The sequence below is a fragment of the Spermophilus citellus genome, assembly GCF_964194105.1.
Source record: "Spermophilus citellus genome assembly, chromosome: 3".
NCBI classification, from domain to species: domain Eukaryota; kingdom Metazoa; phylum Chordata; class Mammalia; order Rodentia; family Sciuridae; genus Spermophilus; species Spermophilus citellus.
In genome coordinates this window covers 7,868,537-7,896,487 of record NC_138184.1, presented here as the reverse complement: position 1 = coordinate 7,896,487, position 27,951 = coordinate 7,868,537, and the positions used below count along the sequence as shown (strand labels likewise).

Sequence of the window (27,951 nt, the reverse complement as noted above, 5' to 3'; positions counted from 1 at the left end):
GAGCGAGTGGAGCCTGCTGATAGTTTTCTTTTTTTTTTTTTTTTTTTTACACTCTTTGCTTTCAAAAGGTGTCCAAGCAACACAAAAGCACAAAATTTAACTCATATATCAGAATTCTATCTGGTGCAACTCTCAGAGGATCCAAACCTGCAGCCCCTTCTCTTCAGACTGTTCCTGTCCATGTACCTGGTCACGGTGCTCTGGAACCTGCTCATCATCCTGTCTGTCAACTCTGACTCCCACCTCCACACACCCATGTACTTCTTCCTCTCCAACCTGTCCTTGGCTGACATTGGTTTCATCTCCACCATGGTCCCAAAGATGATTGTGAACATCCAAACTCACAACAGAGTCATCTCCTATGTGGGCTGCCTGACACAGATGTCTATTTTTGGCATTTTTGCATGTATGGATTATATGCTTCTGAGTGTGATGGCCTATGATCGCTTTGTAGCCATCTGTTACCCCCTGCATTACCTTGTCATTATGAACCCTCACCTATGTGGCTGGCTTCTTAATTTTGTTATCCTTTTTATTAAGCCTTTTGGAATCACAGTTGCACAATTCAATGATCTTAAAAATAACCAACTTCAAGAGTGTGGAAATTTCCAGTTTCTTTTGTGACCCTTCTCAACTTCTGAATCTCTCCTGTTCTGACACCTTTTCTAATAACATTGTCAAATATTTTCTGGGAGCATTTTATGGCCTTTTCCCCATCTCAGGGATCTTTTTCTCTTACTATAAAATTATTTCCTCCATTCTGAGGATTCCATCCTCAGGTGGGAAGTACAAAGCCACCTGTGGCTCTCACCTGGCAGTTGTTGGCTTATTTATAGGGACAGGCTTTGGAGTGTACCTTGGGTCAGCTGCATTGCCTTCTCCCAGGAAGGGTACAATGGCCTCCGTGATGTACACTGTGGTCACCCCCATGCTGAACCCCTTCATCTACAGCCTGAGGAACAGGGACATTAAAGGTTCCCTGAGGAGGCTGCCCAGCAGGATGGCCTAAATCTCAGACCCTGTGGTGTCCAGTTGCAATGTGTGTTGGAAAATTCATTATAACTAATTATCAAGTTGGTTTAATCTGCCTCTTCAGGAACATTGATGGGTTTAATACACCACATGATGTAAGTGTAATGCCTGCAGCCAGTGATGGGGAGGAATGTTTGGGAGTTCTTCATATTTGGAACAAAGTATCACTTTGAAATAATGAAATATATTTGAGATTGTGATGATGAATATTAAAAAAAACATCTATGTGATCAATGATAGTTGATTATGGTTAGAAGGAAAGTTTTAACTTCAATTTACTGCAACAATAGTAATATAAAGCTAAAAAGTTTTTTTTAAAGAAATGAAAACTTTATAGTAGAGAAGAGCCTCTTCCTTAATAGAGATAAACTGATAAACATTGATAGATGTTCATTTTCTGCTCCTCTTCTCCATCATTAATATTAGGAAGCTCTTAAGAGTTGCTGATATGCTTTAGCTACTTGGTAAACTAGGAGCCTTATGCACTGAGCCACCAAAGTCACACAGTAGTCAACAACCAGCCTGTGCCTCTAGCCCTTCAGCTTGAGGACCCCAGTGAAGTGGGTGCCATTATGCATCTCTTCTTGCTGTGGTTGTCTGTATCAGGAAGCACCTAATTGAGTGTGTGTTGATACCCAGAGGCTGAAGTCAGGACACTGGGCACCAGGGAGGTGGGGGCTTTGGACCTGCCCTCCTTAGTTCTAAGTCAGCAGAGCCCCAGTGTGAATCAGGAGCTGCTGTGGAAGGGAAGGGTGGAGGAAGGGCATTGCATAGCATTATTTCTTCCTCATCAGGAGGAGCATGCACTTTGACTACCCAGATGGGAGAACGCGGTGCACATTGTCAGGGATGAAACTGTGAGTTCATATGCTTTGTTGTGGTGTGCGCAACAGAAAGCTCATGGAAAGTCCTCTTTAACTGCCTCCTGACTCTTCCTGCCACACACTTTCATCCACAAGGGGAGAAAATGCATCCCTTTAAACTGTGTCCTCAACACTCCATATGGTCTGTGAAGGTGATGATGAGGATGTGAATGAAGATGAGGATGATCTTTTGTTGGGGATTCTGAATGCCAGGTGCTAAGCTATGTACTATATTTAGATTGTTTGAATTCACGTGCAATGTCTTCCCACAGCATAAGTATCACCCAATTTTATTTTAGAGAACAGAAATGAGCTTAGGTGTTTATGTAACTTGGGCTAGGTATTCAGATTGAATTACTGAAGCCATGTTTGAAATGCTGTGTGGATTTGAGGCACATGGCATTTGGGGAAGCCATTGCTGACAGGTTGTCCCCTCCACAAAACAATGATGTGTTTCCATTTCCTGTCACTCCAAGATGGGATCAATTTTCTTGTGCACTTCCTTTGGGATTTCTGGTAGATTCCAGGACAAAACAGTCAGGGGTATCAGTTGAATTATTTCTGCAAAAAAGTCTGAGCTGAGACAAAATCTAATGTCAAGTCGGCACAAGTAATCCAGACCATCCCCCTGTGTCTCCAACTCCAGGACACACCTGCAGCTGCCACATCCACCTGTATATTATAATTAACCCTCTTCATCAAATAGGAGCAAAGTAGGTCTGGATTTCATTACTACTCAGGGACTTTAAAGGGTTAAGAATGTACCAGAGATGCTTCTCTAACTAAGACCTCTTTATTCTGCTGAAAACTTTCTAATTGTTGAAAAAATTGAAAAAGATGATTGCCTCAGACCCAGAGACTCACAATTTAATTTTGGCTGCTGTTGGCTGGACTCATCCTACCTTGAACAAAGTGCAGGTGCTAGTGTCTACGATACTCAGCAATGTCCTCAAAGATGATTTCTAGTTGATACAACATCATTGAACTCAGATTAAGCAGAAATTATTTCTTCCTGTGTGATTGATATGTGACGAAGTTGTAACATATGGGAAAAAGAAAATTAGTTATTATAAATATAGAAATGCCAATCTTTATTATTCATATCAATTATCCTGTGACCTATTATTGTTTTCATATTTCTGTAATGGTACAGCTTCTTATTCCCCTTTCATATGTATATACTGTATGTGGGGTGAAAAACCTTCTCTTTCTCATTTCTGATTTCCCAGAGCCTCTACCATGTTAGGCACAGAGAGATAAAAATGAAAACTATGTTGTTAAACATTGAATAGACCTTCGCTACATTCACAGGTCCTGGACATGCTCAAGTGGGGTTTCTACACAGTGGTTCTCTCATTTCTGTACCTTCAATCTACTAAACAATGTCCCTATGAGCAGGAGATGATATTGAGCACCTCATGTTTGTGTCTGTGGCATGGACACAGAAGCCCCATACTTCCTCTCAACAGCATCTGCAACATTCAATTACTCAACATCAATGGCAGAGATGTTCATGAACCTAGGAAATGCAAAGCAGGAACAGAGGGAAGTGAAGGACCCTTAGAGCTTGGTCTGAGACACACTTCAGAGTTTCACATTATTTCAATGCTGCAGAGTCCTTTGACAATCCTTCTGGGCAGTAGACCCACTGTTTTTCAAAAAACTGAATGTTTAATTTAAAGAAAACTTAATGAACAAATAAATGTAACTCAAGTGTATACTTATTATGGTTCAATAGTAATTTTTCTTATTTATATTTTAACCTAATAAAAATGGAACTTAAAAAAATAAACAGAGAAGTGGTTCCATTCCAAGTTTTCTAAGAAATCTCCATACTGCTTTCCAGAGTGGTGGCACCAATTTGCAGTCCCATCATCAATGTATAAGTGAGCCTTTTCCCCCCACATCCTCTATGTGTAGATTCTTTGACTTCATGTGCAAAGTCTTTCCATGGCATAAGTATCACATAATTTCCTTTTAGAGAACAGAAATGAGAAATTTCATGTAACTTGGGCTAGGTATTCATATTGAATAACTGAAGCCATATTTGAAATGCTGTGTGGATTTGAGGCACATGGCTCTTGATAATTGCCATTCTTACCAGAGTGAGATGAAATCTTAGAGTACTTTTGATTTGCATTTCTCTAATTGCTAGAAATGTTGAGTATTTTTTCATATATTTGTTGATCAATTGTATATCTTCTGTGAAGTGTCTGTTCAGTTCCTTAGACCATTTATTGATTTGGTTATTTGTTTTTTAGTGTTAAGTGTATGGTATGGAACCACCATTTGACCTACCTGTCCCACTCCCTGGTCTATACCCAAAGGACCTGAAATCAGCATACTACAGAGATACAGCCACATCAATGTTTATAGCAGCTCAATTCACAATAGCTAAACTATAAACCAACCTAGATGCCCTTCAACAGATGAGTGGATAAAGAAAATGTGGCATATACACAGTGAAATATTAGTCAGCCTAATGGAGAGCTGGAGAATATTATGCTAATGAAATAAGCCAAACTCAAAAAAACCAAAGACCAAATGCTTTCTATGATATGCAGAAGCTAATCCATAGTGGGTGGTGGTTAGGGGAAAATGGAGTAACTTTGGACTAGGCATAGTGCAGTAATGGGAGGAGGGTGGGAAGAATGGAGGAATGAGATGGACATTATTACCCTATGTACATGTATGATTGCATGAGTTGTGTGATTCTGCATCATGTACAGTTAGAGAAATTAGAAGTTGTCCTCTGTTTGTGTACAATGAATTAATTGAAATGCATTCTGCTTTCATGTATAACCAGTTAGAACAAATTAAAAAAAGAAAAAAACAGAAGTATTTAAAAAACATAAAATGAAAGAAGTAATTGATTATGCAAGTTTCTTCCTAATTACAGCTAGGGTCCAAATATTAAGTGGATCTTCAATTTTTCTTCTTAATCATTCTGCATTAATGTTGGGAAGTCCTTAGAGATGGGCATTGCATGGACCAATTAGTCTAATTATGAGCTCTGTGCATAAAGCTTCCAAGGTCATATGCTAGTCCACAATCAGCCTGTGCCTGCAGCCCTTTTGCTGATAGTTCTTGTTCAGTGAGCTGCATGACTCTGTCTCCCTGCTGTGGTTCTGTATCAGGAAGCTCCCAGCTGACAGCATACTCCTGGGAATGCTGGGCACAGAGTCTGAGCCTTTGTTGGGCATCAGGTATGGGTGGGTCTTGGCATGTGCACTCCTTATCATTACCCGGCAGAGAAGCAGCATAACCTTGTAAGTGCACTGGGAGCCTTAGAATTACAAGTATTATTTCTGCATCAGAAGAACAAACATCAAAGTTGGAGTTTCCACATGGGGGGATTTCAGGAGGTCAAGTTTCATGTATGGTATTTGTGATTTTTTAAAAAATACTTTTCTGTGCTGTCATATATCTTATTTAAAATGTGCTCTCCACCCATGCTGTTTTTATTTCCTATAATAATATCACCTATGACAGCAAAATTGGTCCTTCAACTACATTTCCTAAGCTCTAGGAAAGAACTGTGGTGGTCTTGATAAGGATGATGAGGGGAGGACAGAAGCCAGAGCATCATGAACTGACTTTCAGGGCTTCCCAGGCTCAGAGGCTGAGGAACAGATTTTGTGTTATCTGTCTCACTTCTTGTGTGCCCTACTCTGATAATGCACACCTCATTTATTATTATCTTACAGCAAAAGAGAACTTTATATGTATGCAACTTGTTCTTGTTTGCTAGGAGACAGCAGCCTGGTTGCATTGGGCTGTCAGACCGTGGATGCAGGGCATCATGGGAGAATCCTGGCAGGCTGTCCCATCAGCAAGCCCACTAGCCATTCCTAGTCCCTTTCCTGCAGAAAGAGAGCCTTGCCCATGGTGCTCTTCCTGTGAGATTCCTGGGGAATCACAGGGCAGAGCAGTGGGGGGCGCTTGCTGAATACACTATGGAAGAACAGACACAGGTCACAGGAGAGGTCACAGTAGGGGAGGCTGATGATCATTCAGCAGAGTAATGATAATTCACTCCTGGGCCCCCTCCAGAACCTCCTTGGAGCTCACCACGTGCTCCTCCATGCTTGAAAACAGCCCTCTCTATCTCACAGCAAATCTAATATTGGGTCTTGATTTTATTCTTACTCATAAAACTGGAAAGAGTTCAAATGTACATCTGATATTTAGCTGTAGTTAAGGCCTCAGGATCTAGGCAGGAATCTTTATATGGGGTGGGAGAGAATAAAAACATGTAGTGGATGGATTTCAGAGCCTGTCAGTCCCATTTCTTGTCTCTGTGAATTAGAGCAAGTCACTAATGTCTGGATTCAGCCTTGTTATCTGAGTTGATTTTTCTGCTACAATTGCAGTGACTAAGGATTAGATAGATACTTGGACTTAGGGAATAATATGGGACATTTGAATAAGTTGTAGGCAAAATAAGATCTAGATATTGCTGCTGTTAGTAATGACTATGTTAATCTTCATGCCACTCAAATAATTATCCCCTACTCAAAGTTCACATTTTTCTATTTCTGGATGGGATATTTTATTTTTGAATCTCCATATGTATTCACTGTGTATTTGGCTGAATGTCTCCCTCTGTCTTGCTCACTGGGGTCCATTTTTGTCTTGGAACAGGGAGGCATAAAAAATAGATCTCTTCAACATTGAATTCACCTCATCTTTCTTCCCCAAACCAAAGTTAATTTGGATTAATGGACTTCTTACTTCTGGTATATGACTATACCACAGTGACTTCCATGTGATGTATACATAGAAAGCACCAATAAATCATAACAAATAAATAAGCCAAAGGAAGATCAGTACAGGAGGGGGAGGAGAGTGGGGGAGTCAGGAAGGGGGGATTAGGGGAGAGAATGGGGATTGAAATGGAATAAATCAAGTTCCATGGGCATATGATTATATTGGGATAAGCACAACTACTATGTATAAATATAATGCTCTTAAAAATCAAAGGTAGATCAATATGGCAGAGAAAAGGGACTGGTGGAGAGGGGCATGGGAGGCAAAGAAGATATACTAGGGAATGATACTGGACAAATTAAATCCTTACATTGTGTGCATGTATGAATATGAAACAATAAATCTCACCATTATGTACAACTATAATACAATAATGATATGGAAAAAAATGAACCCAACTACTGAGTATAACTATAATTATAATTTTCTAAATTTGTTAAATATATGTAGCTTTGATGTAGTAAACTTGGACATTCAATGTTCCATTAGTTATAGAGAATTTCTTACTTGTGTGATATGGATACAGGAACAGAATTTTTGAAATGATTGTCATATTGAAAATCTTACTGGATCAAAGATGTCCTTTCTTCAGGAAATGCTTTGTGTAGGATGAATTCTTTGAAGTAGAGGAATGTTCTTCACAAATGGAATTAGCACCTCAGTTAATGTAAATGGTGCATTTCTGGGGCAATAGGTATTGTTGTGCACTACTTAGATGAGATTTAGATGCTCTTTAGGTAATTTTTAATGGAAACATTTATGGGAACATAAATTAATATTGACATAGAAACATCAACAGAAAATCACACCTCCCCATTTCATGAAGTAGGTTGTTTGGGAGACAGGTTTGCAGAAGATTGGGATCAGGCAAAGATACTAATGTCATAGGAGAAAAGATGTTTCTGGAGATGAGTCCAAGGGGTTCCCAGGGCAGTGGGGGAGCTCAACTCCAGACCAGTGGGGTTCTTGCCATATGTGATGGAGAAGGATTTCAGCAGGAGCTGGACAGAGGCATGGACAGAGGTTTATTTACAAAGGCAGGTACACATGCAAGGGTTAATGTGGCCTGTCTTGAGAGTGAGAGGCAGCCCTGTTTTGGGAAGGGTGTCCAATGTTTATAGAAGGGCTGTATCAGGTCCTGGACAGGAGGGGAGCCAAGGTGGAGCTGCACAATTTTGCACCACTTTTCCCTGCACTTGTTTATTTCCCCCAAATTACAGGGGCCTGAGCCCAGGGTATGGGCCAAGGGCATGGGCCAAAGCTTGGAGCAAGGGCAAGGGCATGGGCCAAGGGCATGGGCAAGTGCAAGGGCATGGGCCAAGGGCATGGGCAAGTGCAAGGGCATGGGCAAGGGCATTGGTAAAAATGCATGCTGTTCAAGATTCATAACTGTGCTTTCATGATGATTGCTTTTTCTTAGTAGAAAAGTTATTATTTTTTCCTGAATTTTATCTTAAACAGTAGGCTATATATTATTGTGATCATAAACTTCTTCTTTCCTCTGCTCCTGGATTTCTAAGTTTTCTCAGTTCAATGTCTCCAAAGAGGGTGTGGAAAGCGGGGTGAATGATGGAGAGAGCAACAGTGAAAGATTGAGCAGGACTGGGTATTGCACTCCTGAGAACTATTGAGAGTATGTGGATCTCCATTGTGAGCAGCTTCCTAGTGAATACCTGAATTTGAATGCACACAGAGTGAGGGGCGCCTGCTGATGGGTTTCTTTTTTTCTTTTACTCTTTGCTTTTTCAAAAGGTGTCTAAGCAGCACAGAAGCACAAAACTTAACACATGTTTCAGGGTTCTATCTCATGGGACTCTCAGAAGATCCAGACCTGCAGCCAGTCCTCTTTGGACTGTTCCTGTGCATGTACTTGGTCACAGTGCTTGGGAACCTACTCATCATCCTGGCCATCAGCTCTGACTCCCACCTGAACTCCCCCATGTACTTCTTCCTCTCCAACCTATCCTGGTCTGATATCTGTTCAATCTCCACCACGGTCCCAAAGATGCTCATGAACATTCATACTCACAGCAGAGCCATCTCCTATGTGGGCTGCCTGACACAGATGTCTACTTTTACCATTTTTGTCTGTATGGATTACATGATTCTGACTGTGATGGCCTATGACCAGTTTGTAGCCATCTGTCACCCCCTGCACTATTTGGTCATGATGAACCCTCGTCTCTGTGGCTTCTTAATTTCGGTGTCATTTTTGTTCAGCCTTTTGGACTCCCAGCTAGTTATTTTGATGATCTTAAAAATTACTAACTTCAAGAGTGTGGAAATTTCCAGTTTCTTCTGTGACCCTTCTCAACTTCTGAATCTCTCCTGTTCTGACACCTTCTCTAATAACATTGTCCAGTATATTCTGGGAGCATTTTATGGCCTTTTCCCCATATCAGGGATCTTTTTCTCTTACTATAAAATTGTTTCCTCCATTCTGAGGATCCCAGCCTCATCTCCACCTGTGGCTCTCACCTGGCAGTTGTTGGCTTATTTTTAGGGACAGTCTTTGGAGTGTACCTTGAGTCAGCTGCATCACATTCTCCCAGGAAGGGTGTAGTGGCCTCCGTGGTGTACACTGTGGTCACCCCCATGCTGAACCCCTTCATCTACAGTCTGAGGAACAGGGGCATTAAAGGTGCCCTGAGGAGGCTGCACAGCAGGACGGTCTAATCTCAGCCCCTGTGGGGTCCAGTTGCAATGTACATAGGAAAAGACATTAAAATGAAATATCAAGTTCTGTTAATCTGCCTCTTTAGTAATATTAATGGCTTTAGTTTCTCACATTTTAGTGGAATGACTCTGGCTAGTGTGGGGAATGTATGTTTGGAAATTTCTCACATTTGGAACAAAGTATCAGCTTAGAAAAATGGAAAATTTTAAAGTTAAGTGAAAGTGATTGTGTCATAGCCACATCCATGTGATTAAGACTGCTGATCTACATACTTCAGAATGGTTGAAATTATAACTTTTTAAAACCTCAATTTATTGTTTTTGCAACAATAAATATAGGAGTGTGTGAACGTCTAGTGCGTTCGGGTCCCTGGGTAAGGGTCGCGAAATAACCAGGACACAGGGGATGCAGAGCAAAGGCAGCAGTTGCGACTGCATGCTGAGATTTATTTGCAAGTTCCTTTTATATTCTTCTTCTAACAAAGCAAGCAATTAACACTTTACCCACATTGCCCAAATATCATGCCTCAGCGGGTACATAGAGCTAAATTCAGATCCTTCCTGTTCATATGATAAGTACCCTCCCAAAGTTCTTTGTAGACATTATCTAATCATCTGAGGATGCATTTGTTTCTTTAGAATGTAGGTTCCCAGGACAAGTATGCAGGAAGCTTCTTCCTCCTAGCCAAACCTTGCAGAACTTGTGACTTGTGATAAGGGGAAGAGAACTTTTTCTCCTCCTAACTGAGGTTTGCCTCAGCTGACCTAAATCACAACCACAGCTCTTGCAACCTGTCAGGCCTGAGGGAGCTAAACTCTGCACACTCGAACCCCAAAAGGAGTGTAATAGCAATAATGAAAATTCTTGAATTGTGGAAGTCAACCAACAAACCTACACCCATATATTATATAGTAATTCTCAGTTGTGCAAAATGGAGAGAGGCATAAGAATTTTGAATATATTGCCATAATAATGAACTTACAAGTTTAATGACATCTCTCTAGGTACTTCTATGCATCTGTTAAAGCATTAGAAACAAATGTTTGTCTTTCACAGATATGCTGAAAAACACTTGTTGCTGTCAAGTACTACATTTCAAGGTAGTAAGTTTTGTGTTCTTGATGACTTAGATGAGGTTTAGGTTCATTTTTGTAATTTCTTGAGAAAAGTGTTTATGCATGTATAAGTCAATACTGTTATGCCAATGTAGAGAGAAAAATCTACCCACAAAATTCATGCCACTATTTGGTTTCGGTGAGAGCTCTGCAGGAGAATGGAATTATGCAGAGTTATCAAGAAGTCAAAGTTAAATGTGAATATTTCAACCTAGATTCAGTTGTAGTTATAAAGGAAATATTAGTAAATGATGTTACTAAATTTTAAATTTTCAATTTGTTAGTTTTATTCATAGGAGTAACAGGTAATGTTATTTTATGATTTTTGAATGGCAGGATATATTCTAATGCCAAGATTCCCAACCCTGATATAAGAAAAGACCACCCAGCTTGGTGTGGAGGTGCACACCTGTAATCCCAGTGGCTCCTTAGTCCAAGGTAGGAGAATCTCAAGTTCAAAGCCAGCCTGAGCAGCTTAGCATGGTCCTTAGCAACTATATCAGGGTTTGAACCCACGGTGTTAAACCAGTGAACCACATCACTAGCCCTTTTTCATTTTTTATTTTGAGACAGGGCAAGTGATGTGGTTCACTGGTTTAACACAGTGGGTTCAAACCCTGATATATACATAAAATAAAAAACCAAAACACAAGCCACCACCAAGAATTTCATAGGCAGATAATCTGATTAAATTGGTTTTGGTTTGATGCCAGGGAATCTAAATATTTTTAAATTTACATATTCAAATATATAAATATATCAGAATAAATAGGCGTCCACATTTTAATTTTAAAAGAAGAAATTTAGAAGTTAAAGGAATTCTTATCGCAGCCTTGTAAGTTAGATAATTACTATCACCACTTTCCTGTATTTGCAGTAGTTTCTGTACTGTTGTCTTTCATATTTTATCCCAACTGTAGCATTGTGAAATCTGACTTAGTAACTACCTGAGTTTCCTCCACATAACTGAAGTCAGAGAATTAAAAATCCATTCATCAGTTTAGAAATTGTTGTGAATATCTATGCAATAGCATAAAAACGTTGGGATTAAACCTCATCTCTGAGGGCATCCATGGTGCTAAATTTCTCAACTGTAACATAGAAACACTGGAGCCCTCTGGCAGAGCACTTTGTATTTGTAGGATTTTTACCACAGAAAATACAAAGAGCTTTGTATTTGTAGGGTTTTTACCACAGAAACTGGATTAAAAAAATACTCAAAAATTGGTTTTAAGCACTTCATTATTATTTAATCATGGACAGGCCCAGTTTACACTAATACCACAAATCTGGTCGGTGATGCCGTTCATTATGTGCTATAAACTAAACCACATTTCCCAACATTTGAAGTCTAACTAAGGCAAGGAAGAAAACAGAATTTTGAATGATTTTATTTATTTATTCATTCATTTATATTGTTTCTTTTTAGTTACACATGACAGTAGAATCCACTTTGATATAACTATAGAAGCAGGGAATGTATTTTGTTCTATTTAGACCCCATTCTTGTGTATGTGCATGATTTAATGATTATTAAAAGACAAACAGCATTTGGCTGACTACTTCTATCCTTACAGGCAGATCAATAACCTCAGAGTTTTGGAACTCCTGGAAGAACACTGGCACTGAACAATGTGTTCTGATAATGAATATTCATCTGTAATGTCATCATCAGATTATGCAGTGCTGGCTCTTATACAATGTTAATATATATCCTTCATTGAAAGAATCCAGACCATTATCTTAGAAAATAATACAGCACACTAAATTGCTTATTGCTCTTCTTTAATTAAAATGGATTCTATTTCTAAAACTTAGAAAGCTATTTCTTATGCTGTGATTTTATTTCCCACACTCCTGGGGTAGGCTGCACATTACTGTGATCATGAGCCTGTTATATCTAGTGTTTTTGGCCTTCCAATGCTCTTTTGTTTAGAGTCCCTAAAGTAGGTTGGGCATAATGGCACATGTCAGGAATCCTAATGAGTAAGGAGTTTAAAGCAGGAGGATCACAAATTCAAGCCTAGACTCTGCAACTTATTGAGTCACCGTGGATGTACTTAATATTAAAAGGGCTGTGTATATACTTCAGTGTTAGAGTGCTTGCCTAGTATGTATAAGATCCTGGATTCAATACTTAGTTTCTAAAAAAAATGTACAGAAATATAGAAATCAATAATGGAAGATTTCCAAGAAGATGGAGTTTGTCACAACTGTGAGATGTTGTTGAATGTGTGTGGGCCTCAGGTCTGGATACTCAACTGTGAATGCTTAGAGTAAACTCGTATACAGTCCTGAGTGCTTGCTTGCCATTTCCTTTATCCTACCTTCTTTTCTACTCAAAGGTGTCCTATAAACACAGAAGCAGAAAACTAACATGCATGTAGAATTCCACCTCATGGAACTCTCAGATGATCCAGGAACTGCAGTGTGTCCTCTTAGGACCTTTCCTGGTCATGATGTGGGAACCTGCTCATAAGAGTGGAAAGAGGCCACTGTACTAACCAGTATCATGGACCCTGCCTCTGTGGTCTCTGAGTTGGGCATCATCTTTGTTAGACTCTAGGATTCAGCTAAACCATTTGCTGGCCTTGCAACTTGTCTGCTTCCTAGAGGTGGAAATTGGTGATTTCTTCTGTCACCCTCCTCACTGTGTTCTTTATGCCTGTTCTCATACTACTAACAATAGCATAGTGCTGGGACTCATTGGTGCCATGTTTGCTTTTTCCTTATCCTGGGAGTCCGTTCCTCTTACTAAAAAACCATTACCACCATTTGGAAATTCATCAGGTGGGAAGTCTGAAGTGTTTTCTTCCTTTTGCTCTCAACTTTCAGTTGTTTGCTTATTTTATCAAACAGGCCTTGGACAGTGCCTTGGATCAGCTGTGTTCCATTCTCCCAGTGAGGGGTTCCATTGGTAGACACTGTGACCACCCCTATGCTAACTCTCTTCATCCACAGCCTTAGAAACAGGGACATTGCTAGTGCCTAGAAGAGACTCAGAGAAGGATGGTCTAAGCTCAGTACCTGTGGCATCCTCTGGAATGTGAATTGGAAAAAGTAGCAAAACTGAAAAAAAAAGTAGCTTATAAATGGTGCCCTCTTGTTAACACTTGAAGTTTAATGGCTCTGAGTCCTTATGATGTTTCAAGGTAGAATCATGGCAGATGGCTGGTGAGGTGGAGGATGACAGTTTTTCAAATGAGTCTAAAGTTTTATTTGGGGGAGGGGAAAATCTTCTGGAGATGGAGATAGTGGTGGTTGTACAAAAATGCCAGAGTAACTAATACCACCAATCTGCGGGCTTAGAAATGGTTAAAGTGGTTTATTTCATTTAATATGATATTCTCCAGTTCAAATGGCACATTTGAAAAAAAATTATTGTTTTTTACCACAATGAACATGGAAATTTAAAAAAAATATGGATTTCTTTTTTAAAGGAAATATTGAATGGAGTGAATACACTTGAACTTGCTCCTGAATAGAGGAAGACCCTAAATCATTTCTTGAACATTCATTCATTGCTGTGTCTCCCCTTCTCGTGATTCACAACATAAAGGAACTCTTATCTGATACAATAATCTTATCAAATGGGGGAGGTAGAAAATTCACCTGAAAAATATTTATTTTTGTGGTACTGGGAATGCATCTAGGGGCTCTCTACCACTGAGCTTCACCCTTAGCCCTTTTAAGTTCTCTTTTTGTTTTATTTGAAACAGGATCTTGCTAAGTTGCTGAGGCTGACTTTGAACCTGTGATCCCCCTGCCTCAGTTTCCTGAGTTGCTGGGATGACAGGTGTTTACCACCTTGCTTAGCACAATTGAAAAGTACTAGCTGAGTGGACTGGGACACATATTTGTGCTCTCCTGGCCTCAGATGCTTCATTTTAATGGTACTTTGCTGAAGCAACTCTAGGATGAAACAGATAATACACACCTTGTAGGAATCTATTAAATAGATAATGATAATCATCATTATCATCTACTTAGTGTAATGCATTTAAATTTCTTTGAATTTCAGTAGCACTTCATCCTAAGGGCTGAGAGACCATCACATGTTTATACAATGATCTCTTGACAAGATCAAGACAGATAATAAACATAATTTACTTATACACTCAAAATCTACCACAGTCAGGGCAAAGGTTATCTCACATACAGTTTGTATATCTATCTTCTATCACCTTTCTCTTAATCTCTCCATTTATCCAGTTACTCAAATGATTATCCCATTGATTCCTTTTATTTTGAGAAACTTGAATGATGCAGATGGTGAACGGTACATGTAACAATTTGCAACATTGAAATGCACCTTATCTCTGCCTTTGCTCTGCTAGACTTCGAGGCTTTGGAAAGAAAAGAGTACTACTTGCCTTTTGCACAGGTTCTAACTTTCATGTGCATTGGATAAATTATTCACTGTCCCATAAGGCAAAGCAAAGACAATTTGACATTCACACATCCAGTAGCCTCTTCCTTCACTGGAGGGAATAACTTTTTAAAGAGATCTCTAAACATTTCTTAGAAATTAAATGTAAAGTTTATGTTTTATAAGGACTATAGAAAAGACCTAGATTTCTTAAATAGTATTTGCAAGATAAAGAATCATAGAACAATGGTGGGATTTGAATAATTCTACAAATGATAAAGGGTAAAAAAGTGAGGATAGAAATTTATCATGCATATCTAGAAAAGGTCAAATGTTAGGGTCTTTTTGTTTTCATTAAGGACATTCATTATGTGTTGGAAAATTAGAAAAAGCAGAGAGGAAAGGATTCATTAACTGCACAAACATAGGTCTTTTAGGTTTTATTCAGCATTTCCTTTACACAACACTATGGTAGGGATCCTAATGTCTGATCCCATCAACTCACTATGAAATGACTGCAGTGTAATATTAAAAATTTGCTACCACCCACATGTATTAAAGTTCACAGTACCAAGCATATCTCTATCTAGTTCTGCTTTATATGCTTGTTGTTTGGTTACATGGTCTTGCCAAATTTACTTCTACATTTATCCACACACATATTCAGGTTTATTATACCAATTAATTATGAATCAATGTCTAAATTTGTCTCTCTGAGCCACAAGGCTCTCATGGATGGGGTGTGGATATTTTCCAAGGATCATAATTTTTGAACAACTGGTGTTATCAACTTCAAAAAAGACTGGACAAAAGTACATTTAGTTAATGACTTCATTAGGTGACAACACAGACTTACACAAAGCTTTGCAATATATTCTGGAGTGAGAGAAATATTTTCTTTTTGAGGTGAAATCAGAAGCCCCTGGTGCACTTGCTATATTTGGGAACAAAACAACTTCAGCTTATTGGAAGGTTGTGTGGACATCCTGCAGCTTTGAGACCAATGTCTTGATAGTTGGGTAGGCCTGGCCCTTTGCTGCTCTGTCACCTATTTGCTTACATCAACAGAAGCCACCTGCCGTTTTGTGAGCTGTCCCCAGGGCCCCTCATGGTGAGGAATTGAGGGAGGCCTCTTGCCATCAGGAAGGACTTAAATCCTCCCCATGACCAAAAAGTTGGTTTGATTAGAATAGGGAATGCAGAAAAAGTGTGGGATTTATAGCCATGAGATGACTGCAACCTTAGCAACCCCTTGACTCTATGTTTGTTGAAAACTTTGGAATATTCGAAGGAGTTGAAAGTTACCAACAACTATGTGAAGATCAGTATTTTACACTATACCAACATATATCACTTTGACAAAACACCGGAGTTGAATTCTTATCTATATTTAAAAAAAAAACCCTTTAATTATCAACACATAAAATCCCAAATCACAAGAAAGGAACATGGAAATAAAAACAGGAAGATCTCATTAGAGACATAAATCTGAATTGCAAAAATGAGAATAGTATCATTGTAATACAATCCCTATTTACCTGATTCATTAAACAAATTTACAAATTTATAAATTTGTAAATTTATAAATTTGCCCTGGGGGGTTCCAGGGCTTGAACTCAGGGGCATTCGACCACTGAGCCACATCCTCAGCCCTATTTTGTATTTTATTTTGAGATGGTCTCATTGAGTTGCTTAGCACCTCGCTTTTGGTGAGGCTGGCTTTGAAATCGTGATCCTCCTGCCTCAGCCTCCTGAGTCGCTGGGATTATAGGCATGTGCCATCGCACCTGGCAAATTTGCAAACATAAAAACAGACATTCGGTTATTTTTTTCTTTAGGCAGGAACAAATTTATTTCATTGACTATGAATTCAGAAGCAGAAGAGTAGTGAATATGATTCTATGAAACAAACTTTTCTTTTAACAACCATATTACTTTAATTTTTGAATTATTTTTGAACTAGAATTCACACAACCCAAATTCACTCTTGTAAAGTATAAAATGAAGTACTTTTGAACATATTAACATGGTTGTGCAGCCATCACCACTACCTAATTCCAGAATATTTTCATAATCTCAAAAAATGGAATCATGTAATATGTGGTCTTTTTTTGTCTGCCTTCTATCATGTAACATAATGTTTTTAAGACTCATCTATATTTTGGCATATATAAATATGACATTTGTTTTCATGGCTTAATCACATTCATGGATGTATGGATATATCACCTTAAGTTATCCACTCATCAGTTGATGGATATTTTGGCTTTCCTAGATCTGGGAAGTTACGAAAAATGATACAATATAAACATTTGTGTGGATATTTATGTGTGAATGTTTTCAGTTTTCCTGGGTGTATACCAAGGATTTAAAGTACTGACTCATATGATAACCATGTGATGAACTATTTGAGGAACTGAAAATTCTGTTCCCAAAATAGCGACACCATTTTACATTCCCACTGGATTGGTCTGAAAGTTCCAATTCTCTGTGTCCTTGCCAACAATTTTTATTGTCTTTTTTTTTAAATTGGGTGTGAAGTTGCATCTCATTTCGGCTTTGATTTACATCTTCCTCACTAATAGTGTTGAGTATTTTTTTTTCATGAGCTTATAATTGTTTGGGGAGTATAAGAAATTAAGCATATTATTTAGAGTAGGAAAAGAGCTAGAAATTGAAATTCAGTGTGTTTGCCTCAGGGCCTAAAATATCTCCTGAGTTCTGAGGTCAGTGATCCATCAAGGACAACAGGCTGCTCTGCTGAGGAGTCTCCCCAAGGCCTCCTTCACATCCTTGTTCCTCAGGCTGTAGATGAAGGGGTTCAGCATGGGGGTAACCACAGTGTACATCACTGAGGCGATCATGGTTCTTTGGGAAGAATGGGTCCCAGAAGAATTGAGGTATTCCACAATCCCTGTTTCAAAGCACAAGGAGACCACACAGAGGTGAGATCCACAGGTGGAGAAGGCCTTAGACTTGCTCACAGATGAGGACATCCTCAATAAGGAGGAGACAATCTGAGAGTAAGAGAAGAGGATCCCAGCAACAGGAAATACAACCATCAGGGCAGTTAAAACATACATAATGATGATACCAATGAGGGCATCAGAGTTGGCCACCTTGAAAGGCTGAGGCACTTCTCAGAAGAAAGGAGGGATTTCAGTGCCCATGAAGAAGGTCAATTGCTTCAACAGTAGAATATGAAACAGGGAGAACCAGAACATGATGTTCCAAGACATCAGAAATAGGAGGACACAGAGAAAGGGTTCATGATGACTGTGTATTTCAGTGGGTGGCAGATGGCCACAAAGCGGTCATAGGCCATGACAGTCAGTAGCATATTATCCATTCCAACAAAAATCATAAAAAAATATACTTGAGTGAGGCATTCTAAGTAGGAAATCTCTTTGCTTTGTTTGTGAATGTTCACCAGCATCTGTGGGATTATGGTAGATGTGAAACAGATGTCAGCCAAGGACAGGTTGGAGAGGAAGAAGTACATGGGGGTGTGGAGGTGGGAGTCAGTGCTGACAGCCAGGATGATGAGCAGGTTCCCAAGCACTGTGACCATGTACATGGACAGGAACAGGCCAAAGAGGAGAGGCTGCAGGTCTGGGTCCTCTGAAATGCCCAGGAGGAAGACTGTGTTAGTGTTGTGTGGTTTTCTGCTTCCATGCAGCTGATGTATCTGCTGGGAAAGGAAGCAAAACATGTCCATTTCCTTTTTAAAAATATAGTTTTTGCTTTATTTAAAACTGCCTCTGTTAACTTTAAGAGACCCAACAAATTATTATTATTATTGTTGTTGTTGTTATTGTTATCATCATTATTACTAGTATCCTTTAATATAATTTCTACCAAAGCATAGCATAGAACTGAGATTTAAAATTGCCTTTTTTAGTCAGATTTTAGCAGTAGAATTTGGGTGCACATATAAATCATGTTTGTGTCCTTGGAAAAGTTATTCAAACTCTCTTATGCAAAGTCTAATGTGTACTCAGTGTTTTTCAAGATACATGATACCATCATTAGCTATAGTTACCATCCTGTACAGTTTATCTCTTGAACTCATTCCTCAGATCTAATTGGAATTTTGTATCCTTTGCTCAACATCCCCCACCTGGCCCCTGACAAATCCAAATGTCTTTCTTAGAAGACAAAAATGTCTTTTTTAGAAGACAAAGAAAATTTGAGCATGCACTTACTTGCATAAAGAAAGGATATGAAAACCCAAGAATGATGAAAACCTGTTGGAAGGAAATGAGCATATAACAATATATTCTGATTATGAAATTCCAACTTTAATTTCATGTATTTCCATGTATTTCAAATATGTAGTATTAGTTTTTTTTTTCACTAATGTTTGACCCCAGGGGTGCTTAATCACTAAGCCATATCCCCAGTCATACCCCCTTTTATTTTTTATTTTGAGACAGGGTCTTGCTAATTTACTGAGGCTGGTGCCCAACTCACAATCCTCCTGTCTCTGCCTCCCAAGTTGCTGGGGTCAGAGGTATGTAGCACTATGCCCAGCTGCACTAATAGTTCTTGTAGATGTTTCTATGAATAGTTTCAGTAGACGAATATTGTTTTAGACACAATAAGATAATTGTTATATTTTAGTAAATGTGGTATACTAAAATTATTATTGACAGTAGCAATTACTATTCATGGAGCATCTTGTAAGTGCAAGGAAACATTAAAGAGCATTGGTTCTCAACCCTGACATGAAAAAGGACCACTGAAACCTTTAAATGCAGATTCTGATTAAATATATCTTGGTTTCAAGCCAGGAAATCTAGATATTTTAAAACATGTACAGGTGACTATATTAATGAGACTGAGTAAATATATATATATATATATATATATATATATATATATATATATATATATATATGGTTTTCTGATTATGAATCATATAATTTTGGGATAAATGGATGATCTGCTTCTGACTGTGAACTGCTTCTGACTGTGAAGCCTATGACCAGTTTGTGGCCATCTATCACCTCCTGCAGTACCAGGTCATTATGAGCTCTTGTCTTTGTTAGTTTCTGTGTCTCTTATGTTTATCCACTTGGAATCCCAGGGGCATGATTTGATATCTTTACACTTTACCTACTGCAAAGTTGTGGAAATCAGCAATTACTTCTGTGACCCTTCTTGACTCTTTAATCTTACTTGTCTTGAAAACATCTCTAATAACAATGCCAAGTATTCCTCACATCAGTAATTGGTTTCATTTTCCATTGCAGATCCTTTCTCTTACAATGAATTCATTACCCTATCACAGAGCCCTGACCTCAGGTGGGAAGTAAGAAGACTCCTCTGTCAGTTGTTGATTTGGTGGAACTAGCATTGGCCTGTCCTTTGATTCAGCTCTACCACATTTCTCTAGAAAGTATTTGGGAGCTTTGGTCATAGGCACCTGGTCACCCCAATGCTGAATCTCTTCATCTACAGCCTGAGAAAGAAAGAAGTTACATGCTCCCCAACAGGTTCAGTCAAGTCGCAGTATTGGTGGCATTGAACTTTAAGGTATGTTTGAAAATGCAACAAAGTTAAACATGAAGTTTTTCTAGTCCTGCCTCTTCAGTAACATTATTTTTCTAGTTTAATGTCTTTAATTTGTTGAACCCCGATGTTAAGAAAAGATTACCAACTTCAATTTTAAATCAAATTAAAGCAAGCTTGTATTTGTATACACAAAGAGAGCTAATCAGCAACTCTCTCCCCTAACATGGCCTACAGACCAGCACCCCAGCTTTCCAGGAACAAGGTTTTATAGAACAAAAAGTTGCAAAGGGGGTTGTCTTGAGAACTTACAGATAACAGGATTTTGACAAGCATAATACAAAGGCTGATAGTAGGTTAATGATCTACATGGCTTAACATTTTAAGGTAGGGAATAAATTTAGATCCCAACATCAGAATTTATGAGATGCTACTGAGGTTTTAGAGAGGGTTGTTGTCTGGTCAGGAAAAACCAAGCATATGTGAATTCAGAGTGCAGGCAGGAATTCAAAACAAGTTTAAAAATCATAGTAATTTATAGTAAAACAGAAATTAACTTTCATGACTTTGTGATGAGATGACTCCCAATCTTAAGATGGAATTAGGCTGGGTTATCACATTTCTCATTAGGTTCATGATAGAATGGTGGTAGCCAGTGTTGGGGAAAGAGGAATGGGAGTTTTTTAAAAAATGTAAAATATTTCATTTTGGGAAGATGCTAAATTTCAGGAGATGGATGATGGAGAAAGTTGGAGGATGGGGGTGAAAGTAATTAATAATACTGAGCTCTGCACTTGACAATGGTAAAAAATGTAAACTGTTTGAAATTTAATATTCATGATAATGAAATAGGTAAATAAAAAGCAAATAAATCTTTAGAAAAAATAAATGAAAGATATTAATTATACACATGAGCTTCCTCTTCAATAGAAGACAAGCTGAAATACATTTGTGGACATTTGTTTTGCCCTTCTCTGCTTCTTCCATTGATATCATGAACTCCTTAGGGATTTAAAACCTTAGAAATTTCACTAATTATGAGCTCTGTGCATTGAGCCTCCATGGTCATATAATCAATAATCAGCCAGTGCTTCCAGCCCCTCAGCGATGCTTCATATCCAGTGGGCTCCATACCAGTGTCTCCTCCTCCCATGGCTGTCTGCTCCTATTTAAGACTCCCTTAATATCAATCCTGGGGATGGAGCTGGTGCTCACTGAGCACCAGGCATTGGGGAGACATTAGATGTGCACTAATTGGCCATGACACAGCGGAGATGCAGCATAAACCAGTAAGTGCTAAGATAGACCTGGATGGAGAAAGGCCCATGAGAACCTTGTCTTCTCATCAGGACAAACAAAAGTTGGGGTTGCCAGATGGGAGGACACCAACGTGTAAATTTCAGCTATGAGGACTGTGAGGAGGGTCCTGGAAACCTCACTCAATGTTTTGATTTCCTCCCTTATTGTTTTTTCTTCCCATAAACTCTCATCCATGATATCAGGAAATGCATCCCTTAAAACAATTTCCTAAGTACCTCAAAATGCTTATGAAAGTGATGCAGAAGGTAGACAGGAGGAACCTGGTAACTGTAACACTATGAAGGATTATGCTGAGCTTCCTGATGCTGACTGCATAGTTTTGTTTTCCATGTAGATTGTTGGAATTCATCTGCATGATCTTTGTAGAGGCATTAGTGCCACATTGTTTTATTGGAATCAAATGGAAATAATAATCCCAGTCCAATATCAAATTTCTTCATTAGTTATCTGGGAAGGATTATTACTAGATGCACCTCAGGGATATTTTTGATGTTCTACATTAACACTGAGTAGATGCATGTTGAGAGCCACAGCTGAAGGGGCCCCAGCAAACTTCCAGATGCCGGCAAACTTCCAGCTGCCAGTTGATGATTGGTTCACAGCGGGCCCCAGCAAACTTCTAGCTGCCAACTGATTGACTCCTCTGTGGTGATGCTCATTGGGCTGTTTCCCCACCCTTTCAGACCACGGAGCTGCTCATTGGGGGACTTTTTTTGGCTCTGCCCAGGCAACCCAGCCAATCAGCCTCAAGAGCAGGAGGAGTGGGGGAGGTTGAGAGGCTTGTGGGAAGCCGGTGGTGGCAGTTGGGCTCTGAAGGTTTTCCTGAGGAGCTGTTTTGTTTGGCTGTGTGGTTCTAAAAATAAAGTTTGTTTTTTTTGACAAGTGGCTCCTGAATTGTGCCCAGCCAGACTGCAGCAGATGCAAACTACAATGACTGATTTTTTGTTGGGGTGATACATGTACCTGAATTACAGTAATATAATTGAACAGGCATCAGTTGTGGAAGCCAAAGAATTATCCCCCACCTATATATTCTATTGTAGTTCTCACTGTGTAAAATGTAGACAGGTACAAGAATTTTTGGATTTCATACTAATAAACCTACTGTGAACTTCCTTCAGGTCATGCTGTGCATCAGGTAAAGCATTAGAAATGGAAATATGTACTTCACAGAGAGACTTAAAGATACAACCTGATGTCAAGTAGTACAGTTCCAGGGGCAAGAGGTATTGTATTCTGCACCATGTACATGAACTTTAGGTACTTTTGAGGTATGTTAAGAAAACCATTTATAGATTTTTAACAAATCTATTCTGACATGGAAACATGCATAAAACCATCCACCGCTCCATTCATGACCATAGCTGCCTTTGGGTGAGAGCTGGCGGGAGAGTGGAATCATGCAGAGACACCAACAGGGCAAATTTCACAGGTGATAGTTCAAATCTTGATGAACTTTTAGTAGTATAAATAATATGACTAAGTATTTACATTTTCAAATTGATAGTTTTATTCACAGAAACAACAGGTGATGTCATTGCACAATTTCTATAAGCCAGGATATGTTCTAATACAGCAGTTCTCAATGCTGATTTAAGAAATGCCCACCAAGAACTTCACAGGGAGAGATTCTGATGAAATTGGTTTTGGTTTGATGCCAGGATATTTAAGTATTTCAAAATTCACACAGGTAAATATACCAATACATGAGATGGAGAAACATGAATTAAGAAATATAATAATTTAAAAAATTATTACACCAACTCTATGAGCTAGATAATTGCTATTCCTATTTTCCATATGACATATTGGCCAATGTGTATTTATAACAGTTTCTGTATTTTTGCCTTTTATCCCAACTAAAACATCATGAAACCTGACAAAATAATGAACATGAGTTTCCTTCATGTAGGTGAAAGAAAAAATTTTGATCCATATGTCAAAGAGATAATTGTGAAAATCTTTGTTGTTAAAAAATGGTTGGGATTGAAACCTGGGCAAGGCAGGCACTCTACCAACTGAGTTATATCCCCAGCCCTAATTTATATTTTCATTAGTGCATTAGGGTTTTATGTAATTGTGGGTTCATTTGACATATTCATGAATACTTATAGTTTTCTCCATTTCAATCTCAAGTAGTATCCCTTCCCTTCTGCCCCCCTTTCTTGAACCCCTTCCTCTATTGTTCCTTCTTCTATTTATTTATTTTTTAATTATCCCTTCTTAGATATACATAAATTGGAATTCACTGTGGTACATTCATATATGTATCTAGCATAATTTGGTCAGTTTCTGCAGTACCTCTCTTTCCCATCCCTCCTCCCTTCCCTCAATACTCTTCCTCTACTCCACTGATCTCCCTTTCATTTTCCTGGGGTTCTATTTTGTTTACATTTTTGTGGTCTAGTTTCTGCATTGAGAGAACGCATTTAGCCTTTGACTTTTTGTGCCTGGTTTATTTTGTTTAGAATGATGTTCCCTAGTTGCATTCACTGACCAGAAAATCCTGTGGTTCCTTTGTTCTACAGGACTGAGTAAAACTCCACCATGTACATATACCACATTTTCTTTACCCATTCATCTGTGGAACTAGGGCTGGTTCCATAACTTGGCTATTGTGAGTTGCACTGCTATAAACATTATTGTGCCTGTGTCACTATAGTGTGATAATTTTAGTTCTTTTAGATAAATAGGCGTGGGATAGTGGGGTCATATGGTAGTTCCATTCCTAGTTTTTGAGTAACTTCCACACTGCTTTCCAGAATGGTTCTACTAAGTTGCAGTCCCACCAGAAATGTATGAATGCACCTTTCCACCACATCCTCACCAGAACTTGTTGTTATTTGTATTCTTTTTGTTGTTGTTATTTGGATTCTTGATGATAGCTGTTCCAACTTGAGTGAGATGAAATCTCAATGTAGTTTTGACTTACATTTCTATGATCTATGATCGCTAGAGATGTTGAATTTTTTTTTCATATATTTGTTGGAAATTTGTATTTCTTCTTTTGAGTAATGTTTTTTCTTTTATTGGCCTATTTATTAGTTGAATTTTTATTTTTTGGTATTGAGTTTTTTTGAGTTCTTTATATATTCTGAATTTCAACCTCCAGTCAGAGAAGTGACTGGCAAACATTTTGTCTAATTCTGTAGGTTCTCCATTTACTCTTTTAATTATTTACTTGGCTGGGAAGATGGGTTTTTTTTTTAAATGTGCAATCATCCTACTTATTGATTCTTGGTTTTGTTTCTTGAACTGTAGGCATTTTCTTAAGGAAACTGGTGCCTGCATCAAGGTGTTGGAGTGTTGACCCCATGCTTTCTTCTAGCACTCTTGGTATTTCTGGTCTAATTCCTAGGTCTTTGCTCTTCTTTGAGTTAACTTTTGTGCATGAGAGATAGAGCTCTATCTTCATTATCCTACATATGGATATCCAGGTTTCCCAGTATCATGTGTTAAAAGCTTATCTTTTCTTCAATGTATGTTTTTGGCAACTTTTAAAGGACATATTGAGTATCAGATGATTGTAACTTTGTCAGTTTGTTTCTGGGCATTCTATTCTATTCCAATGGTCTTTGTGCCTGTTTTGATGCTAATAACATGCTGTTTTTGTTACTACAGATCTGTAGTTTAATTTGAGGTCTTGTATTGTGATTCTTCCAGCATCACTCTTCTTATTCAGTATTACTTTTCCAAAGTACTTCTAACATATCACTATTATTATTGACAAGTGTGGTGTACACCTATACCAGGTATCTAGTCCATGATGTAAGTGATAATGTGCAGTTAAATAAATTATATTTATTTAAATTTGACTCTTTCTAAGCCAAGAATAGAAGTAATATATTGGATGACTTTTAAAAGATAAACAATGCATGACTGAATACTTCCACCCATGAAGGTGGGAAATCATGCAGGTTAGGACCCTTGGAGAAAATTAACCCATAAGAATCTGTCCTGGTTGTGAAGAAACAACTTAATTTAGTTGTTAGATTATGCAGCTCTCTGATTTTGTTGTAATATATGCATATTCTACTATATTCTGCATCAAAGGAATTTGCATCATTATCTTAGAATATAATAAGATATGTGCTTTTTAATTCCCTTTAATTAAAATATTTTTTTCTTCTTGAAAAACAGAAAAATATTTCTTATGCTTTTTCTCTCTAGAGAAGAGGCTGCATGTTGCTGTGCTTGTAGTCTTGTTATGTCTTGTGTCCTGGTCTTCTAATATTGTTCACTTGAATGTCTCTAAAGTAGGTGGGTTGGCAGGGTGCACTGGAATAATCTTGTGATTCCCATCTCCTCTGAGGCAGGAGGATAGAAACTTGGAGATCAGCCTGAGTATCTTAGTGATACCCTGTTTTACAATAAAACAAAGTGCTGGGCATACACTTCAGGTTAGAGCAATTGCCTACCATTGAAGAGGCCCTGGGTATCTCTTGGTACTTAGAAAATAAATACATGTATACAGAAGGAATTGAACAATACAGAAATCAATAATAAATGTTGCAAGAAGATTAGGTTTCTCACAAATGTTAGATATTGATGAATCAAGTCTGAAAAATTCAATCATAAATATTTGAATTAAAAATATACACAGTAATGGAGCCTGATACTTTATTTCCCTTTTCTCCTATTTTCTTTCCATTTCAAAGGTATCTGACCAACAAAGAGCAACACAATCTTACATGTGTCTCAGAATTCCAGCTCATGGGACTCTCAAATGATCCAGACCTGCAGTCTGTCCTCTTTGGACTATTCCCATCCATGTACCTGGTCACAGTGCTTGGGAACCTGCTCATCATCCTGGTTGTCAGCTCTGACTCCCACTTCCACACCCCCATGTACTTCTTCCTCTCCAACCTGTCCTTGGCTGACATTGGTTTCATTTCCACCATGGTCCCAAAGATGCTGGTGAACATCCAAACTTACAGCAGAGCCATCTCCTACATGGGATGCCTGATGCAGATGTCCCTTTTGCCATTTTTGTCTGTATGGATGACATGCTTCTGACTGTGATGGCCTATGATAGCTTTGTGGCCATCTGTCACCCTTTGCACTACTCAGTCATCATGAGTCCTTGCCTCTGTGGCTTTCTAGTTTTGGTGTCTTTTCTGATTAGCCTCTTTGAATCCCAACTGCACAATTTGATTGCATTACAGATTACCTGCTTTAAAGGTGTGGAAATTGCAAATTTTTACTGTGATCCCTCTCAGGTCCTCAGTCTTTCCTGTTCTGTCACCTCCACGAATAACATAGTCATGTATTTCATTGGTGCCATATTTGGCTTTGTTCCCATCTCAGGGATCTTTTTCTTATACTATAAAATTGTTTCCTCTATTTTGAACTTCCCATCTCGGGGTGGGAAATATAAAGCTTTTTCCACCTGTGGGTCTCACCTATCCATTGTTTTCTTATTTTATGGAACAGACCTTGGGGTGTACCTGGGCACTGCTGTGTCTCATTCTTCTAGAAAGGGTGCAGTGACCTCAGTGATGTACACAGCTGTCACTCCCATGCTCAACCCCTTTATCTACAGTCTGAGGAACAGAGATATTAATAACACCCTGAAAAGGCTTTGTAATAGCATATTCTAACCTCATGGTCACTGAAATCCATTTAACATGTAGTTTGGCAAAGCAAATACATAACATCTAGACCTATAAATGCTGCTTTTTGGGTCAGATTATGTTTTTTAATATATTTAATTTTTTTATGTTTCATACTGGAATGGTAGTCATCAGTGTTGGGGTATATTGTTGATGAGGAGTTTTGAAAATGCTTATGAAGTGTCAGTTTGGGAAGATGAAGAGTGTTAGGTCAGTGGTGGTACTTAGAACAAAGCAGCTGCACAGGAAAGAAACATCAATCTGGTGCCCACAGTAACACCCGTCAATCAGTGGGATCTCCGGACTAATGCCTGTCAATCAGCAGGACCCCCTGGACAATCCTGGAGTTCAGCCAACTCCCCTGACCAACTCCAGTGGGACAAGGGACCCTAAAAACACCTTTTCCTGTCCCAATCCCTTCCCTTCCTGCTGTAAGCCCCATAAAAGTCCAGTCCAGTCGAGCTTTCACGTGGTTTCTCCTCAGATCCTTCTCCTGTCCCCTCTGTGGGTCTAATCAAGTCCCCCCCGGGAGTGAGTCTCAAATAAAGCCTCTTCTGTGGCCTTTTTAAATCTGCCTCCTTTGGTCTCTGCCTGCCTCTCCTGATTTTAAAAAGAGTTCTGGTGACATTGCATGGTGATATTTTTACAATAATATGAGTGTAATTGATGTCACTGTGAA

General features: G+C 38.7%; 2 protein-coding genes and 2 pseudogenes across 4 annotated transcripts in view; 3 read left to right on the top strand and 1 right to left on the bottom strand.

Annotated features, from left to right (window-relative positions):
- Nucleotides 1-27,951, top strand: part of LOC308645891 (uncharacterized protein) — a 400,184-nt gene that overhangs the window by 278,310 nt on the left and 93,923 nt on the right. The gene's annotated exons all lie outside the window — the stretch shown is intronic.
- LOC308645028 (olfactory receptor 7E178-like) lies at nucleotides 181-27,260 on the top strand (the record flags this gene model as incomplete). The annotated part of the gene is made up of 2 exons (XM_081286907.1): nucleotides 181-406; nucleotides 26,632-27,260. 2 exons carry the CDS (start codon nucleotides 181-183, stop codon nucleotides 27,258-27,260), a joined length of 855 nt encoding a protein of 284 aa, XP_081143033.1.
- LOC308645938 (olfactory receptor 7E24-like) lies at nucleotides 8,473-9,341 on the top strand (annotated as a pseudogene). The gene has a single exon. The product of its transcript is annotated as an olfactory receptor 7E24-like (transcript).
- LOC308645927 (olfactory receptor 7D4-like) lies at nucleotides 17,565-18,501 on the bottom strand (annotated as a pseudogene). The gene has a single exon. The product of its transcript is annotated as an olfactory receptor 7D4-like (transcript).